Source organism: Pseudogymnoascus destructans (genome assembly GCF_001641265.1).
Source record: "Pseudogymnoascus destructans isolate 20631-21 unplaced genomic scaffold scaffold_11, whole genome shotgun sequence".
Lineage (NCBI taxonomy): Eukaryota > Fungi > Ascomycota > Leotiomycetes > Thelebolales > Thelebolaceae > Pseudogymnoascus > Pseudogymnoascus destructans.
In genome coordinates this window covers 868039-884282 of record NW_020167530.1, presented here as the reverse complement: position 1 = coordinate 884282, position 16244 = coordinate 868039, and the positions used below count along the sequence as shown (strand labels likewise).

The following is a 16244-nucleotide window of genomic DNA, read 5'->3' as shown; positions in this document are numbered from 1 at the left end:
TTTTGTTTTTTGGGACTACGAGTAAAACATATCCCTCGTTATATGATCTTGTGATTAAACCGAAAGCATAAAATTATTCTAAACATCGTATAGAGCTATAACTTGGAAGGGGTTACGAACGGACCCTACGGAAATCCGGACAGGTGGGTGCGTCATCCTCACGTCCCTCACTACTAGTACTACCACGCCTGGGCCCCGCCGCCAAAACCCCTCCTCTCTCAACAACACCACCCAAAAAAATAACACACAACGCCGCCCGTCTGTCCAGCCACGGCGAACAACACAGTGAAAGAGAAGAGAGACACACCGCATCTGCGGTCAGCAGCTCACCCTCACCGCCCCGCCAAACCATCGTTCCCCGTCATCATGATAGCGGAAATCGGGAAGAAGGTTCTGCTGCCCGGGCACGTCAGGTCGCGCGGCGAGTCGTCTGGTAGTACGTCCCCCCCTTCCCCCCCGTTTCCTCCCCCCGACCCCAAATACCCGCAAAGCTCTCTCTCGATGGCGTATAATATTATACATATTTTCTTTATGCCCGCCCCCGGCGCTGCCTGAGCCCGGCATGGCGCGTCATGGCGGGGTTGTTGGTAGCGTCCTCGGTGAGCTATATCCCCCACCGCCTTGGTTGGTAGTGCCAAGGCGGTGGGGGATATAGCTCACTGAGGACGCCGGGTCTAGGCGGTGGAGTGGAAATTAATTCCACTGACCGCGGTGCGGCGGATGAGTTTTACACATACACTGTTCCTTTTTTTGGTTTGTTTGTGTAGGAAGATATGCTAAAGCGAAGGTGGACTGTAGGTAATCGGAGTAGTGTCGATGAGGGGAGCGTTGGGGGAACGGAGGATGAGAGCACGCTGGTGGAGCCGGAACAGGGGAATGGTGAGTAGTTTTCTGTGCTCTTTTGGGGGAGAGGAGGAGGGAGGGCTAACCGGGGGGGTAGTTCTGTCGCATATTATTTCGCAGTTGAGGCCGGGGGCGGATTTGAGTCGGGTGGTGCTGCCGACGTTTATTTTGGAGCCGAGGAGCATGTTGGAGAGGATTACGAAGTAGGTTTGCCCTGGGATATCTCGGAAGGAGGGGGATAGGGGGGTGGAGCTGACGAGGAGTAGTTTTATGGCGCACCCGGAGACGCTGTTGCCGATGGCTGAGATTGAGGACCCGGAGGAGAGGTTTGTGTCGGTGGTGAAGTTTTATTTGAGTGGATGGCACATCAAACCACCGCAAGTCTCCCCATCTCCTATGCCTCATGGATGTGAATGCTAACTGTCGAGGTCTGCAGGGGCGTTAAGAAACCACTTAATCCGATTCTCGGCGAGACGTTTACCTGTGCCTGGGAATACCCTGACGACACGAAGGGCTACTACATCTCCGAGCAGACGTCCCACCACCCGCCGAAGTCGAGCTATTTCTTCATGGCGCCAGAGCATGGGATACACATCGATGGGTGCTTGAAGCCGCGAAGCAGGTTTTTGGGAAACTCGGCGGCGAGCTTGATGGAGGGCATTGCTATACTGCGGCTTACAAACCATGGGGGGCCAAAGGGGGAGAAATAGTACGTGGAGATTCTGGCGACCCGGACAATGGAGAGAATTTCTTTAGGGGGCTAAAATGCTAACATGTGCGGGAACAACAGCATCCTCACCCAGCCGAACATGTACGCAAGGGGCATCCTCTTCGGGAAGATGAAGTACGAGCTCGGCGACCACAGCTTCGTGCGCTGTCCCGAGCTCGGGCTCACAGCCGACATCGAGTTCAAGACGAAAGGCTACTTCACGGGCTCCTACAACGCGATCGGCGGGACGATCAAGAACGACAAGACCGGGGAAGTGCTGTACGAGCTGAGCGGGATGTGGACTGGCGAGATGGACATCAAGAACGTAGCGACGGGCAAGAAGGAGGTCCTCTTCGACGCTCTGAAGACGAAGCCAACCCCCCCGCTCGTGAGGCCGCTCGAGGAGCAAGGCGAGAGGGAGAGCCAGAAGCTGTGGCATCGCACTGCGCAGGCGGTGATCGCGAGGAACCATGAGGTCGCGACGGATGAGAAGACCGCGGTGGAGGATATGCAGCGGAGGGAGGCAGCGGCCAGGTTGGCGGATGGGGTGGAGTGGCGGCCGAGGTACTTTAGGGAGGTGCGCACTGGGCCGGGGGAGTCGGAGGAGGGCGAGGAGGGCTTGGATTGGATCTTGAATGCTGATATGTATGTTTTCCCCGCGTCTCTCTTATTGTGGCCATCTCGATTTTTTTCTAACGCGCACGAACAGTGACGGCGCCACTCCGGCGGAAAAGGCCAAGCAAATCTTGGCGGTTATCCCTATCCTGCCAGGACAGAATTTCGAGGAGCCCATGCCGATCCCGCCGTCGCGGATGTCGCGAGAATCGGCGCGCGGAGGCAGGCTGCAGGACTTGCAAGCGTTGGATGATCCGTTAGCTGTTGGTGTGTCGGAGTCGAGGGTTCCGGTCCCACCGCAAGTGGTGAATACCAACGCCCCGGGGGACGACCTCATAGACTTCGGACAGGATGGAACTCCTGCGCCGGTGCAGGCTCCTGTTCAAGGGGCTCCTGTCTATTCAAGGGCACCTGTACCCCCACCTGCTGCTGTTCATGGGGTTGTCCACCCAACGGCATATGCACCCGTACCTGTTACCGCTCAAGGTGCTCCTATCCACCCAGCGCCATATGCTCCCGTACCTGCTACCGCTCAAGGAGGTCCTGTCTATCCAACGCAACACGTACCACTACCTGCTGACTTGTTAGCAGCGCAGGTAGAGCAGGGCGGGCGGGCGCAGAGACAGATGGAGTCGACGCTTGTCGAGACAGCCACGGGTGACAGTGGGAAGCCAGGGTCTCAAAGCCCACTGCTTGATTTCCATAAAGACCTGAACCAGTCTCTCAGACGGATTGATTCGGACACGAGAGGCATTGATGAGTTTATCGATGCTGAGGGCTAGGTGGGAGGAAGAGGAAGGTAGGAGGTGGCTGGTGGATATAGTAGGGGTTTGCGGGGCTTGGACGGTAGCATGTTAGACTGTGCTGTCAGCACGGTAATAGGTAGGACAGCTAATCAGGGGGGATGGGACCATGGATATAATCGACATGCAGGCGTTTGTCGGGCTTTCGGCATTGCATGCAAATGCTCGAGGTTTATGAGCGGGTCAGCGAGGGGGCATAGAAGACCAAGTTTCGCTGACCGCTCGCAAAGAACACAGACAGGTTCGCTGCTTTATCACTGCATGTCACTTCAACGTGATGCCAGCCCTGTGAATGAGGGCCCAGGGGTTGAGTGACTGGGCCATGAAAATGTCGCATCATCTGTGCGGAAAAGTAATAGGGGCAGGGGGAGGGGAAAAGCCACAAGGCTCGCTGTTTAAACTTTGCAAATCGTAATTTTTTTTCCATATCCCTTTTGAGTTTTTTTTCTCTCTCCTCCGTTATTTGTCCTAAACCTCTGCTATCTGCTGCCCGTAATTGTATTTGTACAAAATCGTACATGCAATCCCATGCTCCGTAGATTCAACCCGGTCCTCTAAACGCCGAAACAAAACGCTGCCGTGTATCCGCTGAGCATCATGCGGCCCGAAAGCTCAGCAGGGCTCAAGCCATTGTCCCTTCCTTTCCTACACCCCCTCCCCAAATCCTAAATTCCCTCACCATCCCTCCTTCACACCATCCCCCCTTCACACCATCCCCCATTCACACCATCCCCCCTTCACACCATCCCCCCTTCACACCATCCCCCCTTCACACCAACCCCCTTCACACCATCCCCCCTTCACTCTAGTACCGCCTCCTCGTCGGCTCCGGGCTCGGACTCCTCGTCACGCTCCTCTCATCCCTCCCCCTCTCCCTCAACCACTTCCTCGTACTCATATCGAGCTCCCTCTCCAGCTCCGGGCTCGGATTCTTGCGATGGATGAAATTGCAGAAGCCGGCGCGCACGCACCCCTCCCCGGAGTTGAGGCGGCAGCACGCCTCGCGGAAGTCGGTCACGGGGCTCAGCTCGCAGTAGATGGGGCGCGCGGCGTACCAGCGCGAGTTGAGGGCGTCGCAGGCTTTTTGCGCTGAGTCTTCGTATTTGAAGCGCGCGTAGACGTTGCCGATCAGATCTGGGTGGGGTTAGCTTGTGTTGCCTCTATAGACTGGGGGGGAGGAAACTCACGGTCATTATTGTTGTCACAAATGACGACCTCCTCGAGCTCGCCATACTTGCACATCTCGCACCAGAAATCTTCGTAGAACGCATCGAAGTGCATCTGTAGCTGCTTGGCGTCTAGCTTCGCCTTGGGGTCGTAGGCGGGGTTCTGGTAGAGGTTGGGGAGCAGCACAGTTTGCGAGTAGGAGGGCTTGACGTGCTTGCGCGAGCAGCGGTCGCCGTGACGGCAGGCGCCGATCTTGTAGTAGAACGAGCAGTTGACCTTGTCTTGCTCGGTGCCGAAGATGGAGGCGAGGTAGTTGGCCATTGTGTCGGCGGCCGAGGGGTGCTACTTTGGATGTGTGGTCAAGATAGATGGCTTCTGGACAGTAGGCTCAGCGCTGTAGGTGGTATTAGATGGGATGAGCTGGTGTTGTTGCGATCATGGAGTGGGAGGTGGCGGCGCAGATGTGCATAAAGTTCGAGTTGAGCTTTTGAGACAATGTGATGTCGAATTGGGTTTAGCGTATCACGTACCAGTTGTGGTAGAGTAGGTGCATTACTAATATAACGGGCAGTTGTCAGAGTGTTCTAGAAGCGAAGGTCGCGTTTTATTGGCTGTATAGGTACTGCCAAAACCGACTGTATAATTATTTATTGGAGATATCAACCATCTTTTCGACATTGTCACGGATACACGACTAAATACTTATTTTCAGGGTTAGCAATTCGAATATAAACTTGAATACTAGGCTATATTCATATTCATGAATAAAAATTATACACGTATTCATATTCATGAATATATATTTATGAATATTCTTGAATATTTTGAATATAGATAGCTCTAACTAAATTAGGTAAGGTAATTACTATATTAGGAATCGTACATAGATAAGATAAGATAAGATAAGATAAGATAAGATAAGAAAAAAGTCGAAAAATACAGAATGTTGTAGAATATTCTATTAAGAAAGGCATTGCTAAATTAAGGAAGTATTATTCTCCTAAACATTATGAAGAAAAGAATACACCTTTATTTATAGCATTACTATTAGACCCTAGATTAAAGAAGATAGGGCTAGGTAAGTTATATTTACATGACAAGATGAAAAAAGCTATAGAAGCTTTAGAAGATATATTTCAAAGGTAAGTTTATATATTATCTATTTTATAATATATAGGCAACGTAGGTGTATAGCGAATGTCACAGACAAGCGAATGTCACACTCTGGCGTGCCACCGTGACTGTCCCATGAAGCATTACATTTCTCCACCACAAATTATGACTCAAAAACACGATGAAAGCAGGATCATTTTAGCCCTCCAGGCAATGCAAAATGACCCAAAGCTAAGTGCTCGAGCTGCGGGGAATATTTATTCCATTAGCCATGAGAATCTCAGTCGTCGTAGGCATGGCATGCAACCACGACGCGATATTATAGCCAATTCACGGAAATTGACAAACCTAGAGGCATCAGTCCTTGTTCAATACATACTCGACCTAGCTACTGAAGGATTTCCTCCTCAGTTGTCTATTGTTGAAGATATGGCAAATCGGCTACTTGCAACACGCGACGCGCCACGCGTCAGGTCATGTTGGGCTTCAAACTTTGTTAAGCGGCATGTAGATGTTATGGCTACGGTAACGTGACATCATGGTTACAGGACCAGGGCCTAGTTGTAACGCTGACTTCTAAACGATAGAAGACACAGAGGTTCTCTTGCATAAAGGTTTACTTATCAGAGGAGGCAGGGGATCAGACACAAAGGCTTCAAGTAACACGTTACTAGTATATAACAAATACTGTATTGAGTTGAGCACGAAGCTCCTATCTAAGGAAATACTATCTACTTATATAGTGGCGTCGTGCCTAGTGGACTCTTGGGAACTCACTCGAGTCCTCGGAGTCCTGGACTCTTAGGATTCTTCTCATCATCCTGCGAGTCCGTCACGTGCCTAGTGGACTCCTGGGAACTCACTCGAGTCCTCAGAGTCCTGGACTCTTAGGACTCTTCTCATCATCCTGCGAGTCCGTCACGTGATACTTTCGGAACTACTATTCCCCGCTGCCCCTCCAGGTACCAGGGCCGGTCTCATGCGACCTCCCTCCTTCCTGTCCTGTAGTTGGCCAGCCTTCTTGTTCCGTCGTAACACTAGTAACGTGACGTGTGAGTCACAGGGGGCAAGCGGGGTAGGCTGCCATGTGACGGGGCTAATGGATAGTTGCAGAAACTAGTGGATATTGGATAGTTGAGCTATCCATGAACTATCCTGAATATCTAGCTATCCGCCAACTATTATCCACCAACTATCCAGATTACCCATGAGGCACGATGCCACTATATAAGTAGATAGTATTTCCTTAGATAGGAGCTTTGTGCTCAACTCAATATAGTATTCTTTACAATACTGTAACGTGTTACTTGGAAAGCCTTTGTGTCTAATCCCCTGCCTCCTCTGTCAAGTCAACCTTGCACAAGAAACCTCTGTGTCTTCTATCATTTAGAAGTCAGCGTTACAGTAGAGCTCCGGACATGCTTTCAGCGCAAATACGACTACCAGAGGGCTAAGTGTGAGGACCCAGAAGTCATCTGTAGTTGGTTTAAGCTTGTACAGAACACAATTATGAAGTACAGAATCAACGATGCAGATATCTACGACTTTGATGAGACTGGGTTTATGATGGGTGTTATCTCAACTGCTATGGTTGTAACAAGCTCAGATGGCTGGGCAAAAGCAAAGAAGGTACAGCCTGGCAATCGGGAATGGGTTACAGTAATCCAAGGCATTAGTTCTCAAGGTTGGGCAGTGCCGCCATTTGTCATTGTTGCAGGCAAAAACCACCTTGCATCTTGGTATGAGAATAGTGGATTCCAAAACGATTGGGTCATTGCTGTTACGGAAAATGGCTGGACTACAAACGAGAGAGGAATGGATTGGATTCAGCATTTTGAGAAGCATACAAATGTCACGGTTCACCAAGGCATAGGGCACCAGTTGGGTATTATGAATTAAACTCAATCTAGAGAAGAAAGGAAAGAGAAGAGGAGCACTCGAGCAGTGGCTCGATCTATATACAGCTATGTTGTTGTGGAGTGAATTCTCTTTAGCGAGACCAGTTCTGAGAATTCACTCCACAACTGAAAACTTCACTCCAACTCCGGAAAGCTCCCCACACCCCTGAACCCTCACTTGAGCTGCAAGGCGCACTTGATATCGTAACAACAAAGACCCAGAGTGTTGGTGGTTATTGTCTCTTAGTCCTTGATGGTCATGAGAGCCACAACTCAGATGAGTTTGAGGAGTACTGCAAGGAACATAACATTATTACGCTTTATATGCCTGCTCATTCTTCTCATCTACTCCAGCCACTTGATGTTGGCTGTTTTAGCCCATTAAAAAGGGCTTACGGTCAGCAAATTGAAGATATGATGCGGGCTCACATTACCCATATTACTAAGGATGACTTCTTTCCTGCCTTCTATGCAGCATTTAAGATTGCAATAACAGAAAGCAACATTCAAGGAGGGTTCTGAGGTGCAGGACTTCTTCCATTTAATCCAGAGAGTGTGATATCTACGCTTGATCTTAGGTTAAAGACACCAACACCTCCAAGCTCCCGCCCGAGTACTGCACAACCTTGGGTTTCTCAAACACCAAATAACCCAACTGAAGCACCATCACAGTCAACTTTCATTAAACACCGAATTGTGCATCATCAAAATAGCTCTCCAACTTCAATCTATACAGCTGTTGACCAGTTTACAAAGGGTGCATTGCAAATAATGCATCAGTTTGCATTGTTAAAAGCAGAGAACCAGAACCTCTGACAGGCAAATGAGGTACTAAGCAAGCGGAGAAGGGCAAAAAAAACACATCTACAACAAGGAGGATCACTTAGTCAACAGGAAGCACAGGATCTACAGGACGAGAGAGATGTTGTACAGCAGGTAGAACAAGAAACAAAGGCAAGGAGTGGTCGGAAGCCAAGGGAAGAAACATGCCCATGGCACTGCGGCAACTGTGGAGAGACTAGACATAATATGCGCACTTGTGGAATCATAGAAGAGGTGCCTGAGGACGAGGATTCCGAGTAGTTTCACTTAATTTAAGGGGTTGTGGTAGAATTATCGTGAGATTTGGTGCATGCCTGCATTGGGGTGTGACGTTCGCTTGTCTGTGACATTCGCTATACACCTACGTTAGAATATAAGAAAGTATAATATAGATTGTGGTGTTTGACCTTCGGGTTTAGTGTCCCCCCTAATCGGGCAACGCGCATGCACGGGCCTGCTGCCGCTTTCAACTTCTATAAAGGAGCCACTCCCTCCCCCTCCAACTCTGTCCCTCTCCACCGTCGCTCCTTCCCTCCCAACATTCTCGCACCTGCTTTGCTCATTCGTGCGACGCTTGGCCCCCTCCCTCCCCTTCCACACCGCACCGCATGGCCCGCCCAACGGATCCCCCTGCTCAGCCTTGCTGCAGCTGAAAACCCGCAGTGGCACATGAACGCTTCCGCAGAGCCACAACCTCGATTTACGCCCTTTCCACCGAGCTCTCCACGATGGCAGCAAGCACTTTGAGCATCGACGTCTAGTCTTCAGATCGGTCAAGATGCGAGATTGAGCGTTCAAATTGCACCTCTTGCGCCCTTCTTCGTCGCTGCACACATGTGAAGCCTCTTGCGACTGTGCCTTGCGCAATCTGCCTCGAGAGTGCCTTGCGCAACGACCTAGCCAATTGCAAAAATGCCTCGCGGTGACGTGGCAGGCCCTTGCATAAACTGCCATGCTTCACCTTTTCTGACGTTGCGAGCTACAGACACTGTGGCTGATCTTCGAGAGAAGGGCCGATTTGAGACTGAAGCAGAAATTCCTCTTGAAGGCCTTCGCGACCGCGACATCCCTGTGTTGCAAATGGTTACCGTTCACCTTCACTTGGAGGTGCTCATTGGGGAATACTACCGGGATTGCGGACAAATGGATACAGAGAGTGGTCAATCATTGGAGTCAAGCGGGCGGGGTCGTCTGACCTCAGGTGCCGCTCCATCCGGCCTTTACATGATGGGTTGGAGCGATCGCCTTCACAACATGCACAGCCTGGATACAATTCCCCTTTCTGGCAGTAGAGGGGTCGACCGCAGCGCTAAACGTTCAGCTGAGAGTGAGACTACGCTCTTGAGACCCCTCAAGCTGCAGCAGCCCAATCGCCAGAGTGCCTCGAAATACGACATATCTTGCCTCTGTTTGACGCAAACATCTGGTTGGTGAAATCAGGGTCAAGCTTGGGGCAAAAAATTCACTGCCTGGCTGCAGAGCATGGAAAAGGAAGGGTGGTGATGCATGGAGCGTGAAGACCAGGGAATCAAAGGAACTCGCGGATTCTAGTGAGTCCAGAGAGCGGAGCGGCTGTCTGAATCTCTATATAAGCTCCTTCATTCCACTCGAGAGACTTGATTTAAAGACCATTATCCAAATCAGCGTCCTACTCTGGTCAGCATGGCTACCATGAACATGGACTGTGTTGAATTCTATAACCCCAATCCCGCATTGAAGGTCCCACATGCTCAGCTGACAAGGTCAGTGTTAAACAAGCACGAAACGAAAAGCTCGATGGGTTGCAAAGGGTTTCAGACAGCAGCAAGGCATAGATTTCGATCAGACATATGCAGGAGTATGCAAAACCACCACTTGGAAGCTTGCAATTGCACTTGCAGCATTTTTCAGACTTGAAATTGAGCAAGCGGATGTGGTTGGAGCCTTCCTCAATTCTGATATGGACACAGAAATCTTCATGGATGTTCCACCAGACTGGGAAGTAAATGGCAGCATACTGGAAAATGCGCCAAATTGGATGTGCCAACTGCAGAAGGCACTTTATGGATTGAAATAAGCGCCTCGACTTTGGCAAAGAGAGCTTGCAGCATGTGCAAGCGATTATAGCGTATATTGTAATCAAGAGACTGGAATCCTAATTGTCACATACATGGATGATATGCTCATCATTGGCAAACAAATCACAACAATCCAAAAGCTGAAGAAGGAGCTGATGCAAAAATTCGAAATTGAAGACCTTGGGCCAGCAGCATACTTTGTAGGGGTGAGGATCACACGCAACAGAGAGGCAGGAACAATTTCCCTCTGTCAAGATGCATACGTCACAAAGATTCTGCACTGCTATGGCATGGAGAATTGCAAGGCAGTGGACACACCTGTGGCTACAGGAGCTGTAGAAGTCATGATCCCATTTGAGGCAAGGCTTCACACGCAGAAATTGAACTCTATGGATCGACGATTGGATCGCTCATGTACCTCGCTGTCCAGACTCGACCAGATATCTCATATGGAGTCTCTGTTCTGTCCAGATTCCTCTACCAATCCTTCGCCAGCTCACATGAAAGCAGCAGATCGAATCCTTCACTACTTCCAAGGCACAAAGATGCTTGGAATTGAATATGGCATGCAAGGCGATACGCAGCTCCATGGATACTGTGACTCAGACTATGCAAGCGATAAAGCAAACCGTAAATCGGTCCTTGGAAATGCCTTCTTCTTTGCCAGAGGTGTGATTTCACACACTTCAAAGCGACAACAGACCGTGGCACAATCGACCACAGAAGCAGAGTACTACGCACTCGCAAAGGCAGTGTCAGAAGCACTATGGCTACAACAGATCATGAAGCAGATGATGTACACAGGAAATTACATTCAAGCTACGAAGATCTATGGAGACAACCAAGGCTCATTGAGCTTGGCCGAAAACCCCAAATTCCAGAGAACCAAGCATATCGATGTCAAGCACCACTTCATTCAGGAGCACATTGAAAACGGGTCAATTGACCTCTGGTATGTGGAAACAGCTGACATGGTAGCAGATGGATTGACTAAGCCGCTACCTGCCACACAACATGAGAAGTTCATACAGCAGCTTCAGATGAAGGTGATCATGGCCTAGGAAATGGGAATGGCCTCAATTCAGTCATGCAAAGGGGTGTGTTGGAGGAGGAGGTTGCTCAGACTGATTGGTTGGGTGTGTGGCTCGCCAACCGAATCGGGTTGTGGACCACCCACAAATAGTTCTGTAGATAGCTTCACTCAAAACAACAATACAACACATATTCTAGTGAACTGTTGTTCAACTCAACTTGATGACTTATACTACCACTGTAAGTGATATCATACACTTCAACACATAACAACCATAACAACCATAACAACCATAACAACCATAACAACCATAACAACCATAACAACCATAACAACCATAACAACCATAACAACCATAACAACCATAAAAACCATAACAACCATAACAACCATAACAATCATAACAACTGTAACAAGCTGTAAGCTATTATCGTAAACACAAACTGTACAGGAGCTGATCGGATGCCACTTTGGTTTATTAGAAAGGCGAAGAAACCTCGAGCACTCCAGTATATTAATGTTGAAGCAATGGGATGGGAGGTTATTGGCGATGGAACAAGAAGGCTTGGATGAATCAGTTTATTATGGCAGAATGGCTAAGAGCTTTCTATTTACATATAGGCTCTCATAGACAGATTCTGCTAACAATGGACAACTTTTCAGCACATATTTCTGCCGTTGAAACAACGCCTCTGCCCTCAAATATACAAATTATCTAGCTACCAGCAAATGCAACAAGTCAATTCCAGGCCCTTGATCAAGGCATTATTACCTCCCTTAAAGCTCATTATCGTCGACAATGGCTTGCGTTCATGCTAAACGCCTTCGACAACAATGAAGATCCTCCTAAAACTATTAACTTACACCTTGCCCTTCGCTGGATCATCCGATCGTGGTATCACGATGTCTCAAATATGACTATCTACAACTGCTTCTGCAAAAGCACAATCATCAAAAACCTGATCCAACTTCCTCTTGAGCACATTCCGCCTCTTACTGACCTTTACAACCAAGTACAACAGCACGGCCGAATTCATGATGCGATGGACCTTTCAAACTTTCTAAACCCAGCGGAGGAGACAATACAAGAGGGTATACAAGATAGCGAGGGGGATATAGTACTACAAGAGGTCATTGAACAATATATCCAGCCTCCTAATGAAGGTCAAGATGATGATGATGGGGAGGAGCTCAGACTGCCGGTGGTTCATTCTATGCAGGCAGTTCTACAAGCTCTCCAAGTTCTGATTGACTTTACGGAAACTGGGAATAGTGGCATAAGGGAGCTGGCAGTTACGCTCCGTTCTTTAGAGCATATAGAAAGGGAATTAGTGGTCAAAAGGGCAAATGAGGGCATTCAAGGCACATTGGACGTTTGGCTTATGTAATGGTTTGATTACTCGATATTCAGTATATCTCGATATTATCTAGAGGAATTATTATATCGACTTATCGCGTGAGAACTGTATTCAAGAATACATTGAATAATTTTGCTAACCCTGCTTATTTTCCTATATACATAAATATACCACCAGGATATGGAAATTAGCAAGGGTAGCAGAGGTATTATTGCTCCAAACTGTTGTACCAGATCACTTGGAAATTTTGGACCAAAGGATCTTTTTTTTTTGTCAAGTATTATTAGTTCAAGTTGTTTAACGTGGTTTACCACCAAACGGAACATCCCACCAAATGAAACACTTTCCGATAGCATCGCAACCTCAAACCCAATTACTCCACCCTAACACATTAAAATTAACTACACTCAATTGAATTCTCTTCTCCTAATATCTCTTCAACCTCTTGACAGGTTCGTACATTATGCCCAGTCTTGCCGCACCTCCCACAGCGCCGCGAAGTCGATGGACCAGCCTCTACAGCACCCTCCTCATTTGACCTTTTCTGTCGTTTCAACCCTTTATCCTCTTTTTCAGCGATCAGTTTTTGAGCATCTTCTATAGTAAGTGACCCTCCATCTTGGACACGTGTACGCTTGGCTTTCTGACGCTTTGAAAGTGCTGTGTTGGCCTTTCGAAGGGTACGGACCTCCTCTTGTATAAGGGTCATTTGGTGCGCAATGCGGTCTGTACCCTTCACCAGCTGCTTTACAGCTGAAAAAATCGTTGTTGGGGAGCTTCCTTGATGAATTCCAATTCTATTCTGTACAAACTTAGACTGCAAAATTGCATCAGCTGGGGTTTGTGGCGTTTGAGGGACCCAAGGGTCAGCCTCTAGTAGGGGGGATCCAGTTGGTGTTGGCGTCCGTAACTTGATATCAAGCTTTGAGAGAACTGCTTCTGGGTTGTACGGGACTAGGCCAGTACCTCGAAAGCCAGCTAGGATATTTTCAGTTGTCATTGTATGGTCGTGGGCAGCCTTGAATGCAATAAAGAACTCAATCTTAGTGATATGGGTAATAGAGGCCTTAATGAAGACCTCAAGTTCTCGACCATACATTCGCTTTAGTACACTAAAACACCCAACATCAAGAGGCTGGGTAAGATGTGAGGAGTGCGCAGGGAGACAGAGCGTAATAATGTTGTTCTCCTTGCAGTACATATCAAACTGGGCAGATAGGTGGCTCTCATGGCCATCTAGGACAATCATCCGCCAGACCCCTTGTGTTCGTACACGTGTATGCTGATTAAAGTGTTTTATCCAGTCTAGACCTGTATCATTGTCGGTCCAGCCATTTGGTGAGGTCTTGATGGCCCAAGTAGGTGGAAGGCCGCACTCTGTGTACCAAGGCGCAAGGTGATGCTTGCCTTGTACAATCAAGTATGCAGGCACTACAAAGCCGTCTGCACTCACACATTCAATCGCTGTTGCCCATTCCCGATTACCAGACTGAAGCTGCTTTGCTCGGCCTTTTCGATCTGAGCTCGTAACAACCATATTCCCACAGATAACACCCATCATAAAGCCCGTCTCATCAAAGTTGTAGAAGTCAGCATCCTGGATGCTGTACTTCGCCTGCATGTTCTTTACCAGCTCAAACCACTTTCTTATACAATCAGGATCTTCGCAGAGGGCTCGCTGGAGGTCGTACGCACGAGAGAGACGCGTCTTAAGCTTTGGTTCATTGTGTACAAAGCGGTAGGGCCAGTTTTTTCCAACTGGGGGTTCGCGACGCGTCGCACGGAGGAGATTCGCTATATCTCGTACATCCTCAATTCGAGGTGGAAATGCTCGCGAATCTAGGTCAAGTACGTATCGTATGAGCTCCTCTTCCTCAATTGGGGTCAATGGACGTTGTTTGTCGCGTCTACCAGCTCGTGGTTGGCTTCCGTGTATGCGACGGGTAAGTGTTACATGTGGGACCTCATATAGCTGCGCAGCACGTCGGATGGACAGTTTGTGGGGTGATTTGGTAGCTTGAATGGCTAGTAAAACTCGGCCTTCATTAGCTTTCTGAGGCATCTTTTTGTTGTGGTGTGGTGGAGTAATTGGGTTTGAGGTTGCGATGCTATCGGAAAGTGTTTCATTTGGTGGGATGTTCCGTTTGGTGGTAAACCACGTTAATCCACTTTTATAAAATATTTAGAACCCAGCAATCGATTAATATATGCCATGGAGATCCTACAGTATGGTATTATACTTCAATATGTCGACAACTCTGTGTACTACGACTTCTGCTCTGCAGCCAAAGCAGTAAAGGCCTGCAGCAAATCATCTCTTAAATCTTCCCATCCCTCAAGTCCAATGCTAACTCTCAGAAGTCGTCTATCAACTGTAGCATCCGTCATCGTGCGCCACTCAATCAGACTCTCTACACCCCCCAGACTAGTAGCATGGTGGAATAGCTTTAGCTTGCTGGGGAGCTTTCTTGCGAGCTCCTCCTTCTGCATGATGATGCTGAAGACAGGTCCAAACCCGTTCGGCATCTGTTTCAGCAACCATCCATCTTTGATGTCATCTGTCTGCAAGCTTGCATGCTCAATCTTAGCAAGAACTTCGCGAACAGCACTGCTGTTGCCGGAGCTCAGTGTGGCACTATCGCCGACACTGGACTCGGTCTCGGGGTGCAGGGCAGCATTCAGCCATGCAACGAGCTTCCCGGTATTGAGTGCCTGTCTCTCTACACGGATTTCCAGTGTGCGGAGGCTGCGAACTCCCAGCCAACCTTCCATATTCCCCATCACGCTGCCGATCAGTAATCTCTCATGCTTTAGATTGTCAACCCAGCCTTCCTTCACTCTGGCAGGGTTCACTGCCAACACTCCACAGAGCATATCAGAATGTCCACCAAAGTACTTGGTACCACTATGCATAACAATATCCGCACCCCATAAGAATGGATCCTGAAGTGGTGGTGGACCAAACGTAGCGTCCACCGTGAGATAAGCCCCCCTCGAGTGTGCCTTCTCGGCGTATTCCTTCAGGTTTGTAGCATTCCCAGTTGGGTTGAGTGGGGTCTCGATGTGCACGATGTCGCCAGCTTGAAGATCCTCGGCCGGGCAGTCGAGAGGTAGATTTGTTAGGCCCGTGAGTTTCTTATGGATGCTGATGACGCCATGGCAGCCGTGATAGCCCTCGCCAATGGAGATGCGCTTTGGGTTGAGATGGACGAGGATGGCATGGAATGCAGAGAGGCCAGAGGTATATGAGATAGCGGGGCCATTAAGTAAACTAGAGAGGATGGCCTCGAAGCGAGTTGTGTTTGGTGCAGTGTGTCTCGAATAGTTGTGACCCTCAGCCGCCGCTGTGTGCTACTGCCGTTAGATTGAGTATCAGAATGGATAGGGGCTACCTACATCGGCTTCAGTCCATGGAACTAGCTTTTCAGGATCGCTGGGGTATCGATATGTAGTGGAAACATGCAAGGGAGGAGCAACATCTTGATGCCCGCCATTGAGGGCATCGTCCGCATGTATGGCCACCGAAGAGACGGAGAGGCTGGATGTTGCCTCTGGCACAACTACGTTGCTTTCCTTGATGCCCGACATTGCTTAATATTAAGACGATTTAAATGAATCAGTAGGTTAAAAATGTGGTAGTGAATATAATAATACACATATCACCCACGGCTCAAATGTCGAGCTTCCCCGCTATGTTTACACATGGCGGGGCAAGTCCGTCATTGGCTCGTAATTTCGCCTTCTCCGATACAACGGCCTTATCTTTGTCGCCTTTTAAGAATTAATCACGAACCTGATTCCTGAACCTGTTCATCCATTGATTATT

The 16244-nt window shown here is 48.8% G+C and overlaps 3 protein-coding genes across 3 annotated transcripts; 1 reads left to right on the top strand and 2 right to left on the bottom strand.

Annotated features, from left to right (window-relative positions):
- The first annotated feature begins 231 nt into the window (after window positions 1–231).
- Window positions 232–3620, top strand: VC83_05109 (uncharacterized protein). The gene is made up of 7 exons (XM_024468734.1): window positions 232–436; window positions 799–879; window positions 941–1046; window positions 1110–1220; window positions 1280–1552; window positions 1634–2197; window positions 2262–3620. The coding sequence occupies exons 1-7, from the start codon at window positions 367–369 to the stop codon at window positions 2947–2949; spliced, it is 1893 nt and encodes a 630-aa protein (XP_024324025.1). The 5' UTR covers window positions 232–366; the 3' UTR covers window positions 2950–3620.
- A 129-nt stretch (window positions 3621–3749) lies between these two features.
- VC83_05108 (uncharacterized protein) lies at window positions 3750–4458 on the bottom strand (the record flags this gene model as incomplete). Its single annotated transcript, XM_024468733.1, has 2 exons — window positions 3750–4104; window positions 4158–4458. 2 exons carry the CDS (start codon window positions 4456–4458, stop codon window positions 3776–3778), a joined length of 630 nt encoding a protein of 209 aa, XP_024324026.1. The 3' UTR covers window positions 3750–3775.
- Window positions 4459–14498: 10040 nt separating this feature from the next.
- Window positions 14499–16074, bottom strand: VC83_05107 (uncharacterized protein). The gene is made up of 2 exons (XM_024468732.1): window positions 15815–16074; window positions 14499–15769 (listed from the first exon to the last, which is right to left on the bottom strand). The coding sequence occupies exons 1-2, from the start codon at window positions 16004–16006 to the stop codon at window positions 14684–14686; spliced, it is 1278 nt and encodes a 425-aa protein (XP_024324027.1). The 5' UTR covers window positions 16007–16074; the 3' UTR covers window positions 14499–14683.
- Between the last annotated feature and the right edge of the window lie 170 nt (window positions 16075–16244).

Bases quoted from the DNA above. Each gene is read 5' to 3' on its own strand.
- VC83_05109 (XM_024468734.1), top strand. From the start codon at position 367: ATGATAGCGGAAATCGGGAAGAAGGTTCTGCTGCCCGGGCACGTCAGG. The intron at 437-798 runs GTACGTCCCCCC...GGTGGACTGTAG, and splicing joins GCGCGGCGAGTCGTCTGGTA to GTAATCGGAGTAGTGTCGAT. The intron at 1,553-1,633 runs GTACGTGGAGAT...CGGGAACAACAG, and splicing joins GGGCCAAAGGGGGAGAAATA to CATCCTCACCCAGCCGAACA.
- VC83_05107 (XM_024468732.1), bottom strand. From the start codon at position 16,006: ATGTCGGGCATCAAGGAAAGCAACGTAGTTGTGCCAGAGGCAACATCC. The intron at 15,770-15,814 runs GTAGGTAGCCCC...TAACGGCAGTAG, and splicing joins TTCCATGGACTGAAGCCGAT to CACACAGCGGCGGCTGAGGG.